The 16,075-nt window shown below is 47.9% G+C and overlaps 1 protein-coding gene and 1 long non-coding RNA gene across 2 annotated transcripts in view; both read left to right on the top strand.

The window, feature by feature from the left end:
• Positions 1-4,986: 4,986 nt before the first annotated feature.
• LOC142417076 (uncharacterized) lies at positions 4,987-12,530 on the top strand. Its single transcript, XR_012777877.1, has 4 exons — positions 4,987-5,162; positions 5,216-5,361; positions 12,239-12,293; positions 12,414-12,530. It is a non-coding gene; the product is annotated as an uncharacterized LOC142417076 (long non-coding RNA).
• Positions 12,531-14,565: 2,035 nt separating this feature from the next.
• The window catches only part of GNAS (GNAS complex locus), a 162,365-nt gene continuing 160,855 nt past the window's right edge, over positions 14,566-16,075 (top strand). Inside the window, exon 1 of the mRNA XM_075516755.1 lies at positions 14,566-14,960. Coding sequence (XP_075372870.1) covers positions 14,705-14,960 — 256 coding nt within the window. The 5' untranslated portion in view covers positions 14,566-14,704. The remainder of the gene's footprint in view (positions 14,961-16,075) is intronic.

Here is a 16,075-nt window from a genome sequence, read left to right on the forward strand (position 1 = left end):
AAGAAATCCAACTGCTGATGAAGGTGAGGTGCAAGTAGTGTCCCTGTGCCAACAGCATGACATTTTTACAGCAACTCGTCCTTTCCAAGCATCATCGTTCTCTCCTTCCCTCGCTCTCTCTTTTTCTCTGAAGTTGTTATCTACAATAAAATTCTTCTGAAAAAAATAACATCTTCCAAGGTCTGACAAAAAAAATACGTCAGAGAGTTTCTGAGCGCTGAAGAGTTTCTGAGGCTGCCCTGCATCTAGTTCTCTCTCCTTCCAGATCTGCCCAGTTCTTTTGTTCAGACCATGCCTTATCTTTCCGCACAATGCAATGCTGCTGGGGTTTTTCTTCAGTGAATGTAGCTCCTAAAAATCCTATTTCTAAATCTCAAGGTTTTTTCTTTTTTTGCTTCTCGTCTCTAGTAACATTTGGTTACATTTTAAATACATGGTTCAGTTTCAGTCCTGCTTCATCTTCGTTGCACTTTGTGTGATTACTTTAGGAATAAGTAGTGCCCGCTCTTCCCATCACCTTGCTGCATTATTCTAGCCATGAATAAATTGTCTTACTTGCTATCAAGGCAAATGGCAAAACTAGTCTGAAAAATCAACCCAGAAGCTAAATTATTCTCCATGATTGTCATGTCACTTCTCTGGTTGGTGTAGCAAACTGTAAGGCTTCCACAAAATCTGGCCTAGCAGCAATTGTTTACATTGCTTAAAAAAGGGAGAGCAACCTTACAGTGGGCTCTTTCTGTTTTCTTCCCCTTTAGTTCTCCCAAATGGAAAGCACAAACTGTGTTAATCGATTGCTTTGTGGGTACTTTTAATGTATACATTTCTAATCATCAAAGCAAATGCTGAGATTTGTTTTCTGTCCAATAATCCTCATTTTCTCTGAAATGGGAACTATTGATCCCTTCTGTTTCACTTGAATCCAGAGTCTTTATTGCTGAACAAGTATTCTGAAATGCGGCTGTTGGATCATTCTTTCTAAATTAGAGTTTCTTTGCTTGGTTTCTTTCCAGATGCAAATAACTAGTCAGAACAAAAGTGTTCTTCAAATTGCAAATAACATTCTGATTTTTCTTTTTTTCATTAATGTTCAAAAGTATAATTCTTGAGTTTAAGATGAATGAAGACAGTCTGTATCCTTAAATGCTCAACAGGCCAAGTGAAGAGCTTTAAAGAAAATTCTAAGCAGCAACCCAAGCATCACAGAGGCCACATACAGCTGCCTGGATTATCCACCAGAAAGTTTATTCCAAAGAAAGGCAGTGATACATGGGCACAAGTGTTTGGAGTGAAACAGAAAACAGCTGTCTATGGACATGATTATGTCCCAAAATTAACCCAAATGCTTTTAGCAAAAAGTATTAAATATTCCAGATTTCCACCTTTTCATCCCGTATCGCTGTGTCCACGTCAGCGGAGCAGAAGCTGTTTGTATCAGGTGTAGTTCCAAGGTGAGCTCTGAGCTCACACAGAGCAGTGTTGCAGGAAGACACCAACCCAGCTCTCAGCAAACTAGCTTGGAGACGGGAATAGTAGAGGTACATCAGCACAGTACTTCGCCCGAGTTTATAACCTCAGTAATACTCAGAGCAGGATTAACTAGCAAGGCAGAACATGGTTAAGTTGATATAGTAATACTGGTACTGTTGCCTCACTCAGCAAATCCTCTTTCTGTCTTATTAGTTATTTACTGAAGCCATTTACTACTTAAAGTGTGAAAGCTGAAATATATCTGTGAATTTTCCTTTTAATCTTTGGCTAATGATTTTGTAGTAGGTAATCCAACAGAGAGTATGTGGTGGGTCTGTGATTTTTGTTGCCAAATTTATCTGTGGGTGAACTCTGCAGCTCTGAAAACACAGAGTGCTCTACAATAATTTGCCAAAAAGCAATTACAAGCTGTTTTGAGGCTGGTACTTGTGTGCAGTCTCCTTTTACGTTATTGTTAGCTTTAAAGGAAATTAATCATAGGGTGAACCAGAGCTCCCATCCCAGAGACTAGCCAGAATGCTGTAACATGTTTGTACTAGCCAGCAAATGGATGCATATGTTCAGTTGAAATAATGCAGGTGGCCGGACTGTACCCTGAGTCACATCGATTCCCAGGGCTTCCTCCAGCCCTGGGCAGCTGTGTGCTACTCCCACACTGGAACGGGAATTAGTTCAGGGACTGATGCCTTAATTACACACTGTCCAAAGGGAGTTTGTCTCTGTAGAGTATCAGTCCTGCAGAGAACAAGGCTTTCTAAAGTCCTCAGTGTGAGTGAGTCAATTAAGGAACGACACTCTGCAGGCTACATGCACTCGTCTGTTTATGTATTTCATCCCCAAGTTATTTCTGCTCTCAGTGGAATTTAATTCAGTCCTATAAACCTCTCTGCAACATGTGAAGGCTGAATGATAGTTAACATTGCATTCTGCACCTAAAATATTGTTGGGAAGACCGCAGATACCTACTCCGGCACTGCCTGTAGAAAGAATTATTTCATAATGGGAGCGCAAGTAAATGTCATCAGCAAAAATTAATAAAGCTCATCAAAACTTCCTTTGCTGTCCAGCGACAAATACCACTTAAGATATGACTGACATCATTGCAAGGAAAAGCACATTTTTAAATGGAACAGAAAACAAAGTCTCTTGTATTATAGAAACAAAGAAAATATTAAAGCGCTAAGAAGATGTTATAATCCAAAATACAAATGTTTGCCCTTTCCTATAGAGCAGTTTCTGGAAACTAGTAGAAACCAATGCACTCTCCTGCCTCACTTTTCTCTGCGCTGCCTGCCTGACTCGTCCTCACCCTCCAGCAGGGCTGGCGTAGCCATGGTTGACGCTGGGTGCAAAACTTGGTGGTGCCATCGCAGGGACAGGGTTTCAGACTTGGTTTCTAGTCAATGCGTCGTAATGTGCACTTTTAAATATCATCAGAAATTTCATTCTATCCAAAAGCTAAAGCAAGCTAACATGTGAGGGGTATTTACATTATGGAAGGTAAAGGTATTTTAAAAACAACTCAGCATTAATATGAAACAGTCTGAGATACATCGGTGGGACCCGAGTGCTATTTGATAAGGCCAGCTCATCACCCCCCAGCTGCACAGAGAGCATTGCTGTGCTCAGAAAATCCCTGCGTGCAGCTTTCTGCATGGCAGGCTAGTGAGCAGCTCTTGATTTTACAGCACATAGATCTTTATTCATCACCCCTTATTTGCCAAGTATAAAACCTGTGGCTGCATAAAAACACAGCATGCTTTTGCATAGAAAGCGCGTGACAGGGACAAGGCTCTGGCACTTCCACCTTGGTGTAACGCGAAGGAAAGCTGCCCGTGCCTCGCCTCCAGCCAGACGTGCTGAGCTCTCCCAGTGTAATAGCACAAAGTATTTTGTTCAATCTGTGGAAAGAGAGTAAAGGCTCTCGAGTGGTTTAAAGGAAAATGCTACAGGGATTTATGGGTTGATTTTTATGGCTATAGAGAAGTGGGAAATAGGGGACTATATAAGGCAGGCACAACCCCTGTGAACTTGGAGGTTGCGTAAGTTCTCAGCAAGGTGCCATCTTTGTGCATCCTGGGTATGTTCTAGCGTCACTGAGAGGTTGCGGTAAAATTTTGAACAAATTGCTTCAGAAATAGATGAAAATCTACTGTTAAAAAAGAGCCTTGGGATTTTTTTTTTCTGGCAAAGGCTAACTCTGGAGAAAATGGCATGTTTTAAAAATCTTATTTTCATGTTTTCTAAATAGCTGTACAAAAGATGGCTGAATTCATAATGTAGATATAGGTTTGGCAAAAAAATCTCCTTGGCGTAGAATAGTAAAATTCTGGCTTGCAGCTCTGAAAGCAAGAATCCTTTGGCAGTACTTGCTTTCCCATCCAGAAAATGAGATATTTTTGTCTTTTTCCCCTTATAGCCTCTGCACCCATTGCTGATAGTGTAATACAGTACAGTCTTTGGTGTCTTTTTTGCCAGATGAAACAGTTTCTTAACATGAAAAGACTTCATTGTCTTCGTTGTTCCATTCTCTTGTATTTTTTTTCAATAGCGATAACAGCAAGGGGAATCATGAATGCTTTGCACTTCCAGGAGGGCTTTATAAATGAGAGGCTTGAAGTTTTTTTCCTCGACCCAGGTGAAAGAGAGAACAACTGTGGCCTTTCCATTTGGTTCAGTGGATACTGCAGGTCTTCAGCTCAGCACAGAAGGACCCTCCTGAGTGAAGGGCAGCTGTCTGTCCCAACAAACACAAGTCTTTTGCTTGGACGTTCCAACCAGATGCAGTTTGGCTCAATCCAGGCAAAGAGTTAACCAATTGTCACTCTATGGAAACGATTGGGAAGTTGAAAAACATAGCAGCTAGTGAGATAAAAGCAAAACACATCTTGTGAGGAGGATGAGAAGGAACATTGTCTGTTTCCAAGGCTGGGGCTTTTTTGTTGCACCAGAAGAGGAAAGGTTGTAAATTAGTGATCACTCCCCTTTTGTGCCTGCAACCCCAGCACCGCAGCATTAGCTAGGACTGTTGGTCCTAGGACTAGAAGATGCAGACACCTGGACGGGTTAGAAACCAGACAGGAGAAAGCAAGTAGTGAAGTAACAGCCTAAACGGCGAAAAAGAAATGAAGTGGTTTTGTTCTTTTTTTAGCTTTTAATGAGGCTGGTGTTAACGCACTGGGGCCTCATTAGCGACTAAAACACAGCTTTAGAGCCGGCCATCTCAAAGGCAGTCACCCTGCCTTTGTTCTGGGTGGACCCTTTCGGGGCTGTGTCACTGCAGGACCAGACCCCGCAAGCCCGTTGCAGTGGTGACATCTAGAGGATTCCAGCTCTCTGCGGCGGCCGCAGCTTCGCGCTGGTGGAAGGATGGCCTTTCCAACCATGGGCCATTTTCTGCTGCCAGCTAAACTCATTTCACAGTGACGTAGCAGAGGAAAACATTAAAAAACACTCCGTGCGCACATGTAACTGCCCCCTGAGAAAACACTGTGCTTTCCTCATTCTGCAGCCCTCACTGTAGTTTCGGGTTTCATTAACTAACAGTGTAAGCTGTACTACTGCAAGAGAAGAACAGAGGAGCAAAATCCGTTACTTCGCTGCTGTGATTGATTGACTTATCAGAAGGCCCGTGTCTGGGGAAACTCTCTGACACTGTTCCCAGAGCCGGGGTCAAGTGACGGTGTGGGATGCAGAGCAGAGGCAGCTGTTGTGCTCTGCGGAGTTATTTCCACTCCTCATCCCGATCACCGACGGTATCTTGCCCTGGAAGCAGTGCACGAATAATCAGAATTATGACTACAACTGCAGCGACGGTGAATTGATGCCTCTGTTTTCTAACGAGAGGCAACAGGCAGGTGTTCAGGCAATGTGAGTACATAAAGAGAAGGTGTAAGTGGGAGCTTAAACTCCTCTGCAGGGCTGCTGCTCCCCATTTCTTTGAGGCGTGCTGCTGCAGTACCTTCCTGAGAGCCCTGGGTTTGCTCAGCCTCCATGGTCCTGGCAGCTCCAACTCTTTACCTTGGCTCTTGAGTGTCTTGGCACAGAACTGTTCAGTGGCAGAGCTGCCAGGCTGCTCTGGGGCTTGCCGGCGGTGGAGATACCAGCCTTCTCCACCTCCCCTGTCCTGCGCAGCCAGCAATGCTTTCATGTTCAGTGCTTTTTTTTACCAAGAAAGTAGATCCCTTGTTTCTCTGCCATTTTCTCCTTTAAAGCTGCATGAGAACAACGAAGTCCAGCAGGCAGAGTCAGCCTGGCCCAGTGCTTCTATGGGAAATATTAAACTGCAGTGCTCAGAGAAATGATGAAATCTTTACTGGTAGAATTTAACAACCTACTTACACTGGAGCCGACCAGGAGAGATTTATAAAGCTGTAAAATAAGCTAATTCTGTTTTAAATTATTTCAAAAACTGAACAGCACAAACTGTCTTTAAAATCAAAGGGCAGATTTGACTTTTAAAAATGAGATTATACTTTGTAAGGCCAAAATTAAATGCTGTTGACCCAAGCATTTAACAAATATTTGTGAGGAATAGCAAGGAGAAGAATTTCTGGAATTGTTTCCACTGAAAAAGGAAATTGATGGTCCTCTCCATCTCTCTCAAGTCTGCCCCTCCACTCCATACTATCCTAAAAGTTCTCTTCCGTGTAGCTTCCTGCCATGCTCACGATACCTCCATGCTACTGCTTGCTCTTTCTCTCGCTCACAAAGCGCCGCGGTCACATCAGTGCCCAAATCAGCTGGGCAGCCTGTTTGCCGAGCGTTTCTCAGAAAACCCCTTGGGCTGCACAGTCAGACTTGGGACTTGCCATACTTTTGGCATTAGTCACTTAAAAAAAAGAGGCCTGTAATTGCTTCATTGCTAAGCCTGACAGAGAAGTGGGTAGCACTGTTAAACACTTCAGTTAAGTCTTGTGTTAATTCTGTGAATAAGAGCATTGACATACGAGTACAGTATTTGCAGGACAGAGCTTTTAACCAAAGCAGGATGCTGGCTAAACTCCAGGACATCCAGTTGTTCTTTGCTTATTACGCTGAATGTACAGTTAAATTATCAAAATTGTACATCTGAGTAAGACTTTGCTAGTTCAAGAGAAACGCTTTGCTCAGTTCTTACTTGTTTTTTCCAAAAGGTTGTGTGATCTTTTCAGACACTGATTCAGAAATGAGTGTTCATGTCCTACTGGTTTAATTAGTCACATGGACTGAACAACATGCTTGCAGTGAAGCACACAGCTTCTTCAAGCTGCCTTGAGCCTTCTCCTTCAGAAAGGCGACTCTTGTGCTGTTTCAGGATACAAGGAGAGCCACAGAATTGGAAGGATGATCACTGGGAACTGCATGTTTCATAGGGAACATCGTACATCGCCGACTGTATAGGAGGCCCTGAGCTTTTAAACTTATTTGACCCTGCCCACTGGACAGTACCGTCTATGAATTACTTATCACTCCTGGATGCAAGCCAGTGTTATTGCAGGATTGCTCACCCAGTTATTTGTTTCTGCCCGCGAGTGCTATCTCAGTGTATGAAACCAGCCGGGTTTGTTTTTTCCTACCTTGGTTGATAAGAGCCAACAGATGTCAGTGCAGCATGAACAACAAGAGCCCACGTTGCTGCTCAGGGCTCTGCTTCTGCAGAAACATCCCTCGGTGGGAGTTTCACCACCAGACGACTGCAGCATGCCTGGGAGAGGGGGAGAATGGCGCCGAGAACAGTATCGGTGTGTTAGGGGAGGCTGGAGAGGCTCTCACAGCTAAAAATACCCGCCCAAGTATTTTTAAAAACACATTCGAGGGTCCTTATAAACACACAGACTTTTGTTGACAGAACAAGACTGCTCATTTATTCTGTGTATTATCCTTGAAAACCTGCTCTGTTTATGCAGGGAGTCCCATGACAACCCCGGCTCGCTAAAGGTGCCACAATGATCTCAACAACAAACGTGTCACTTTATCTGCTGGAGAGGAACAGAGGGGAAGCAGGAAGTATCTGCAGGCTGTAGGAAAAGCAGTTAAGAAATGGAAATAAGCTGCTTTATCAAAATATTGCTTTGCTGTTTTCACAAGTGCAATCCCCATGGCTTTCTAGCCCAACTTGGGGCACCTCTTATGCAGCAGGTTAATGCTAGATATGTGTATAAAGCCCACTAAAATCAGTGGAATTGGGTAGGTCATCTAGACTTTAGTCTACCTATACTTGTCTACCTAGACTTTAGTAAAGCCTTTGACACCGTTTCCCACAACATTCTCCTGGAGAAACTGGCTGCTCATGGCTTGGACGGGCGTACGCTTCGCTGGGTAAAGAACCGGCTGGACGGCCGGGCCCAAAGAGTGGCGGTGAATGGAGTTCAATCCAGTTGGCACCGGTCACAAGTGGTGTTCCCCAGGGCTCAGTAATGGGGCCAGTTCTGTTTAATATCTTTATCAATGATCTGGATGAAGGGATCAAGTGCACCCTCAGTAAGTTTGCAGATGACACCAAGCTGGGTGGGAGTGTTGATCTGCTTGAGGGGAGGAAGGTTCTACAGAGGGACCTGGACAGGCTGGATCGATGGGCTGAGGCCAGCTGCATGAGGTTCAACAAGGCTCAGTGCCGGGTCCTGCACTTGGGCCACAACAACCCCATGCAATGCTACAGGCTTGGGGAAGAGTGGCTGGAAAGCTGCCCGGCAGAGAAGGACCTGGGCGTGTTGGTTGACAGCCGGCTGAGTATGAGCCAGCAGTGTGCCCAGGTGGCCAAGGTGGCCAATAGCGTCCTGGCTTGTATCAGAAATAGTGTGGCCAGCAGGACTAGGGCAGTGATCGTCCCCCTGTACTCGGCACTGGTGAGGCTGCACCTCAAATACTGTGTTCAGTTTTGGGCCCCTCACTCCAAGAGAGACATTGAGGGGCTGGAGCGTGTCCAGAGAAGGGCAATGGAGCTGGGGAAGGGTCTGGAGCACAAGGCTGATGGGGAGCGGCTGAGGGAGCTGGGGTTGTTTAGCCTGGAGAGAAGGAGGCTGAGGGGAGACCTCGTCGCTCTCTACAACTTCCTGACAGGAGGTTGTAGCCAGGTGGTGTCGGTCTCTTCTCCCAAGTAACAAGCCATAGGACAAGAGGAAATGGCCTCAAGTTGCGTCAGGGGAGGTTTAGATTGGATATTAGGAAAAATTTCTTCACCGAAAGGGTTGTCAAGCATTGGACCAGGCTGCCCAGGGAAGTGGTTGAGTCCCCATCCCTGGAGGTATTTAAAAGACGTGTAGATGTGGTGCTCAGGGACATGGTGTAGTGGTGGACTTGGCAGTGCTGGGTTAACAGTTGGACTTGATGATCTTAAAGTTCTTTTTCCAACCTAAACAATTCTACAGTTCTATGATTTCTATGATTCTATCTGGTTAAGTAATTTTTGAATGGTAGGAATTTGACAATGTGTTGTGCTCTTTTTCCACCTGAAGCCATAAATATTTTTTCAGGTGACATCTCTAGGACCCAGAAAGCCACTGTAGGAAACCTTACACATGGTCTTCAGTGGGTTAAAAAAAAAAAAAAAAAAAAGGAAAATATTTTTATATTCCTGAAGGAAAACTGGGGCATGATGCTGAAAACCAACTAAGATAGTCAAGGGGAAACCAACGATAAAGATAGTCAAGGGGAAAGGTAGCAAGATTTATTGTATTCAACAGAGTGAAAAGTTTGTACTTTGGAATTTGGATGGTGATACCGGCTGGTTCTGTGCCCAGTGAAGCCGACCTGTCAGGGAGCAGCTAGTCTCCCCAGAACACAGGCTATCGTTACTACAAAAAGACATCTATGTGAGTGCCTTCAGAAGTTTGGCAAGAGGAATGGAGCCAGGAGCAAAGAGTCACACTTTAATTCATACCCACCAGGTTAATTTGAACCCAATAATGCAGTACTCTCAGATACAGACATCCAAGTCCCACTGCCAACTCTGAATGCTCTGCCCTTCTTGGCACAGCCAGTCTTTTATCCCTCACTGCATTGTCAGGACCAGAGACAAATGCTGGGTGAGGTGATGAAGGATCTCATGGAAATTGCTTCAGGATAACTAACATCTCCATAAAATCAATTGGGATATTAGTAAGTTGGATGCTTATCTATTCAACTACACACAGCAAAGTGCACAGCTCAGCTCCTGGAGTGCAGGACTTTACCCTGTAGCTTATGGGAACCAAAGATGGACTGGAAGGGTATCAATCAGAACTGACATTTAGACCAGGATGTTGTCCCCTCCCACAGCCATATCTATATGCTTCATTCTTCCCATATAAAGACTTTGCCCTCTTTATACATAGAATGGACTTGAATATCTTCCTAGATGAAGGTGGCTTTGCTCAGCCTATGTCTTCATGAGCCCAGGGTGGGAAGCTGAAAGCCTGCTGTGCAATACTGCATTTGTTGACCATGTCTTCAGAACACTTTCCCGTGACTAGAAGCACTAATACCTTTTGTCATTTTATATCTGAAATACAATTCAAATGTAGCTAATTCTGCCCATCATGCCTTATCTGTGTATCATGATGTTTATTTTACAGATGAACTAGGAGATGTGACAAGGCCACTGACGGTGGCTTTGTGGTTATAGGTATCAGGAAATCCTGGTGCTCAAACTTTCTGAAAGAAGACAAAAAGTTAACAGTTTAGACTGATACTTAAACAAGGATTTAGGAATCCAAGATTGAAATTAGGTGCTTAGTCACCCTTTAAAATCTAGACTTCAGTGTAGGAAACAGAGGAATGACAACAAAATAAGTATTGACCTGAAGCAAAGGACCAAAGCAGAGACCAGATAGAACCTGCTTCAGCTAAAATTAATGGAAAACACTTGCGGTCTGTAGCGGGCGTTCGATCATATAGACACTGAGCAGACTCCACAAATGTAGATTCCTCTCCTTATGCCCTAAAAGCCTTGTTTTGCAGCTGGGTGGCACGATTTATTTTTCAGGGGTGCTCAGCACCCCTTGTTGCTCCAGCCACACTGCGAACAGCAATCACAGGGCCTGTTTGAGAAGCTAACTCCTTTACTTGAGATGCCTTTAACAGAGGTGCCAGGCTGCAGCCACCTACATTGGAAAAGTTGAGTGCAAATCAGCGCACTGGAGAGAGGACTGCCTGTGGGAGGGCAGCGCCAGAAGCTCATAAGCGGGTCTGACACGAGTGTTTTGCAACGAGAAGTGAATGTTGCATGTATAGATCACTTCCAGTAACAGGGGTGGGAGTTTGAGTTCAATGAATTATTTCCCCCCCCAAGGCACAAAGAAATGCAAATTTTACTCATTTACATTTCTCTTGCTGACATATTTCCTGGTGTTGATCCAAATTTTTTTGCTTATACGTCCATGTCTCTTCTTTTAACGCCGCAGTCTCACAGTTGTTGCCTCCCTCCCTCTCTTCCTTGGTATTTTTTGCATTCCCAGATGGCCCGCTCTGCTTTTTAACCTCTCCACTTCCCCCCCCCCGTTGCAAATGGTAGAAACAACAGAATAAAAATATAGAAAGATCTGCAGCCCAGTGCTCGGGGAAGGACAACTCTCTATTCCCTTCCTTCCCTGCTGGGAGTCAGGAAGAGGCAGGGTCTTAAGTCATCCCCACCCTGCTTAGCTGCCAGAGGAGCAGGAGTGGTAGAGGAGATGTATGGAGGCGTAGCAAACTCTACAGCCATGACACTGCTGCAGACTCAGTGCCTCAGAAAGCCCTCTTATGTCCCTGATGTGAAGAACTCCTCCTGGGCTGGTACAGCCCTGCCTTGTCCCAGCGGGCAGCTGAGCTTTACAAGCTGTCACTTCAATACGCGTGGACGTTTGCTTCTTGTGATACTTGTAATTTAAGGAGTTTGAATGAAGCTGAACACCTTGCCATGAGCTATGCCGTTTGTTGTGCCCAGGCGGAGTGGGGTAGATATGTAGTCTGTGTCTGTGGGCGTGACCAGTGCCCTTTGGAAACATATTCTTTAACTGCATTTTGTGAAACCCACTTAATCTGTGGTTTTTACACCTGAATCTGTCCCACAGCATAAATGCTCCAAGTACAATGCGGATGAACAATATTCATATATGGCAGAAGACGGTTTGCTTTTCAAAGTAATTTCCTCTGCTATCGTTGAAACTGTGTGTGATTTCAAAAAGCTGTCATTCTCTGTCATGCACTCTTTGCTCAGATGAAATATGTGACCTTATCCTTGCTGTCACTTTTTGCCACCAAGTAAAACTGGTGTAAGCTGAGAAGCTGATGAACTGTGCTTCTGACATTGTTAACACCTGGAATCTCAGTAACTACATCTATACTGTAACTATAAGCAGGGCTGTAGCCAGGACTATACCAGGATGTGAACTTTCTGATTTCCTGAAACAAGTAATTCATAGTTTTATGAGTTATTCTAGGGGTTTAGAATGATAGGATGAGGGAAAGCTTGTCTTCCACTTTGAAATCCTACTTCATTTTCAGATTTCTACTTCAGATCGTACCTGGCAGAGGATGGCCATTACAGTGAAGATAGGCTTGGTGTGCTTTGCAGAACTTGTCACCTGCACTGGAAAGGTTTTCCAAGTAGCAAAACCAAGACGGACTGATCTTAAACTTGTCTTGCTATGAACTGCACAAGCAGGAAAACTCTGCTTGTCTACCTACAGAGCCAGGGGAACAAATTCACAGGCTGAATGCTGCGTTCCACTTTCACATTTTACCTTTTGGGTTTGTTTGGATTTTTTTTTTAGTTCACAGCCTTTAAGAGTTTGCTTTCCTTTTGCAGGTGGTACATCCATAGATCCCCACAACAGAGCGTGCTTCAGACAACTGTCCTGTCTGTAAGTATAACTTTCCTCTTGGTCCAGTGCCTCTCCAAAAAGCACAGGAAGAAAAAGAAACCCGCTATTAATAATCCTCTAGGCTGACCTTTACATTTTCTTGGTATGTTACATTCTCAGGGGTGTGTTCATCAGAAGGACGAACTCTCAGTCCCAGAGGAAAAGGCATTGCAGCAGTGGAGACGGAGTGAGTCATGTGGGCATCTCGAGCCTGATGCGAGATGGATTAATTCCTGCCACAGGCAGCAACTGTTGCTGAAGCTTGGGCTCACAGTGATGTGTAAAGTGAACTTGTCTGCTGTATAATGATTTAATTTGTACACTTACTAATTGCTGTAACAGCCAGGCAGCAGGGTATTGATTAGGTGCCTTGAGAGGTGCATAGGTAACACAATAAATGGGAAGAAGGAGATGTTCTCTCCCTTTGCTCAGGTGATATCTTTCTCCAGGAAGAGACCCACCGACTTTCCACAGCATAACTTGCAGGAATGAAGAGGTAAGAACCTGGCCATCAGTCACCAGATCTGACTGAAAGTGAGTCAAAAAGAAATAAACTTGTTGAAATAACTAACATCCTTCCTACGAGGGACACACACAGTGCCTCCTTACGGAATAGGTGCAAGTCTTTCCGGGCATATTCCCACTGTGAAGCATTTGCTCATGTCTCTGCCTGAGCCCAAACTCACAGACCATTTAAACATGTTTCCTGAACTTTTTCTGGCATCTCCACTTGCCGTCACTGGCTGTTCCTGGAACCACTCTGGGAACAGGATGCCAGGGAGCCAGTTTTCACAGAAGCCCAAGCAAGACAGGGCTCAGGGTGAGCCTCACCGAAACACCACCACTGCTCCTCTTCTGCTTCAGCGCAAAGTCAAAAGGGTTGATTTAAGCCCAGCTCCCAAGACTAGGAGTAACAAAAGGTACAAAAAAGAGAGCTGCTCAGCTCACCTGGTCAACAGTGACCTCCATGGGCAGCTCTGCCATTCCTGCAGGGCAGCTCCTACCCCGTCAAAGCTGTCCTGCTGAGTCAGCAACAGAAACACTTGAAGGTTTCGTATAGGATTTGACCTGCTCAGCCTTTTGGATGGTGTTATTAAAGAAGGAAGAGAGGGTCACTGCAGCCCTCTTAACAGATCTATCCTGCTGACACAGACTCACAGAAGATTTTGAAAGAGAAATTTATGTCAAGAAGGCATCTCACTTACAAGAAAGCACTGAAAGGAGAAATGGAGATTTCAGTGAGAACCACACAGGTTATTTGCAGAAGATAGGCTACAGCACAGATAGCTGGTTGGAAAGATCTAACTCCAGAGTGCAGGATGTGTGGCCAGGCCCCAGAGAGTATTAGTCATACTGTAAGTGAATGTTCAGAGCTGGCCGGAGATGAGTACAAAATACAGTATGACAAAGTTGGCAGTACTGTGCATGGAGCGTGCTGCCAGAGAGGGGGTTATTACCACAACCAGCATCATCACCCCAAGCCAGGTAAATTGATAGCAACGGGGGAGGTGAATTTGAAGTTTGTTGTAAGGAAGCAGATGTGGTGCCTCCAGAAGAGAGGGGGAGAGTGAGAGCGCAAGCTCCATCATTAACTTCTCCACTGGATGACGGTGTCGACAGAAAATAACACGAAGCCACTGACAAATATGAGTGTCTGTGGCAGGAAGTAAAGAAAAACTGAGGCATGAAAATGGCGCACGTCTCAGTGTCACGTCCTTATTTCCAGGGGGCTGAGATGTTGTGGTGGAGGAGCTCAGCCGCAGTGTTCCAACTGGACGTGAGCTCGGCAGTGGCCCTGGGCTCTTCCCGCCCGCCGCAGCAGCCCCACGACATCCCAGAGGCTGGGATGTCCCCTCAACTCCCGGCCTGGATCCGGGGCTGGGGCGAGAGCCTCACCAGGCCGGAGTGAAATACCAAACCAGCGACAGCTACGGTGGTTCGGGGTGCTGGAAACGGGCAGAGCTGACCGACGGCTCCCCCGGCTCCCCCAGCCCGTGCCTTGGCCGCAGGGATGGGCTGGCCGGTGGCTTCCCCGCGGGGCAGGAGCGAGGAGAGGAGCCCGCAGAGCCCCAGCCGGCCCCGGGCACAGCAGGACGCCGAGCACCTTCGCCCCGCGGGGGCAGGAGGGGCGCGGCGGCCGTGCCCCCCCTCCCCGCCCCGCCACCGCCGGCAGGCTGCGGCGGGGGCCGCTTTCCAGAGAATACGGTAAACATGTCCGCATCACGTGTGGCCGCCTCCCGCCGGCCGCGGCGCGGGGGACCGGCTGAGGGGAGGGGCGGGACGGGACACCGCGCTCCGCAGCCCCGGCGGAGCGGGGCCACTTTAAGAGGCCGCCGGGCGCCGCCGCCTCGCCCTGCCCGGCCCGGCGGAGAGCATGCCCGCGGCGCGGTAGGGCGGGCAGCTCCGGCACCATGGGGCTGTGCTACAGCCTGCGCTCCCGCCTGGCCGCCGCGCACCCCTCCGCGCCCTACGGCGGCCGCGGCGGCGAGGCGGACATCCCCCCCTCCGCGGCGGCGGGGGAGCACGGGGACCCGCAGGTGCGGCACCGGCTGCGGCAGGACCTGGTGGCCAAGGAGCGGGCGGACAAGAAGCGGAGCAAGAGCATCGACAAGACGCTGAAGGCGGAGAAGCGGGAGTACAAGCAGACGCACCGGCTGCTGCTGCTCGGTGAGCGAGGGCGGGAGCGGGGCGGCGCGGCCCGGCCCGGCAGGTGCGGGGCGGCCCGGAAGCCGCTGTCAGCGCCGGAGCCCCGGGCTCCCGGCGGCTCCGCGCTCGCGGAGTGGGCGGCGGCCGCGGGTGGGCCGGGCCGGGCCGGGGCGCCGCGCTCACATGGGCGGCCGCGCCTCAGCGCGTCCGGGCTCTGCCGCCGGCGGGCCGGGGTCGGCGGCCCCGGGGGGGCTCTCGGCCGGAGCCCCTCCGCCGCGGCGGGAGGCTGCGCTCGGGTCCCACCGCCGCGGGGGCGCGGCTGGGGCGCGGCGGGCTGTGAACGCGGCTGTCGCCGTGGTAGGAGCTTGTAGCCAGCCCGAGGGAAGGAACAGCCCTCCTCTCCTCACCCCCCGAAAGGCACTTGCTGGGCCCCCACAAAGGCGCTATGTCCGCTTCCCCGCCGCCTAGTCGTTGACATAAAGCCACTCGCTGGGTCCGCAGGAGACGGAGAGTTCTTTAAGCCGGTGCGATTCTTCTGTGCACAGAAAGCCTAAGTTTTTATACGTGCGTTAATTTCTTGCTGTCGCCTTCTCCGGCTCCCAAAATACGCACCGGGGAAGTTTCAGCCCGAGAGCGCTCGCTTCACCGCTGCCTGGCACTCCCGTGCACTGGCACCTGCGCGCTGCACGGCCGCTTCCCCCGCGCTGTGCAGGGCTCCGGGCAGGAGATGCTCCTGCGTGGCGACAGCTCCGGCACTGGGCTCCCGTTCTGGGGGAAGCCCAATGGAAAAGCACCTTCTCCTCACCCACTTTTGTTGTGTGGTGTCTGAGCTTGTCTGGTACGTGACCCCAGCACAAACGGTCATGGAAAGTCATGTATTGGCCCTCAGGTAAGTCAAAGGGGTCTGGAAATGTTTCTACTCCCCCTTCCCCCAGCACGCTGCAGGTGGAGCACAGATTATCCTGCACAAGTGGATTGCTAAACTCTGAACATCTTGGAATAATAGAGAATATTTTCAAATGTCTGCAAGTAACTTAAGAGCCTCCTACCCCCTGAGGCATGCATGGTACCGCATGTGGTAAAGGGAAGATTTGGCCCTGATCTTTTCGGTATGCGTTTGTAGCCTGTAATAGAGG

The sequence above is a fragment of the Mycteria americana genome, chromosome 14 (genome assembly GCF_035582795.1).
Source record: "Mycteria americana isolate JAX WOST 10 ecotype Jacksonville Zoo and Gardens chromosome 14, USCA_MyAme_1.0, whole genome shotgun sequence".
Taxonomy (NCBI): Eukaryota; Metazoa; Chordata; class Aves; order Ciconiiformes; family Ciconiidae; genus Mycteria; species Mycteria americana.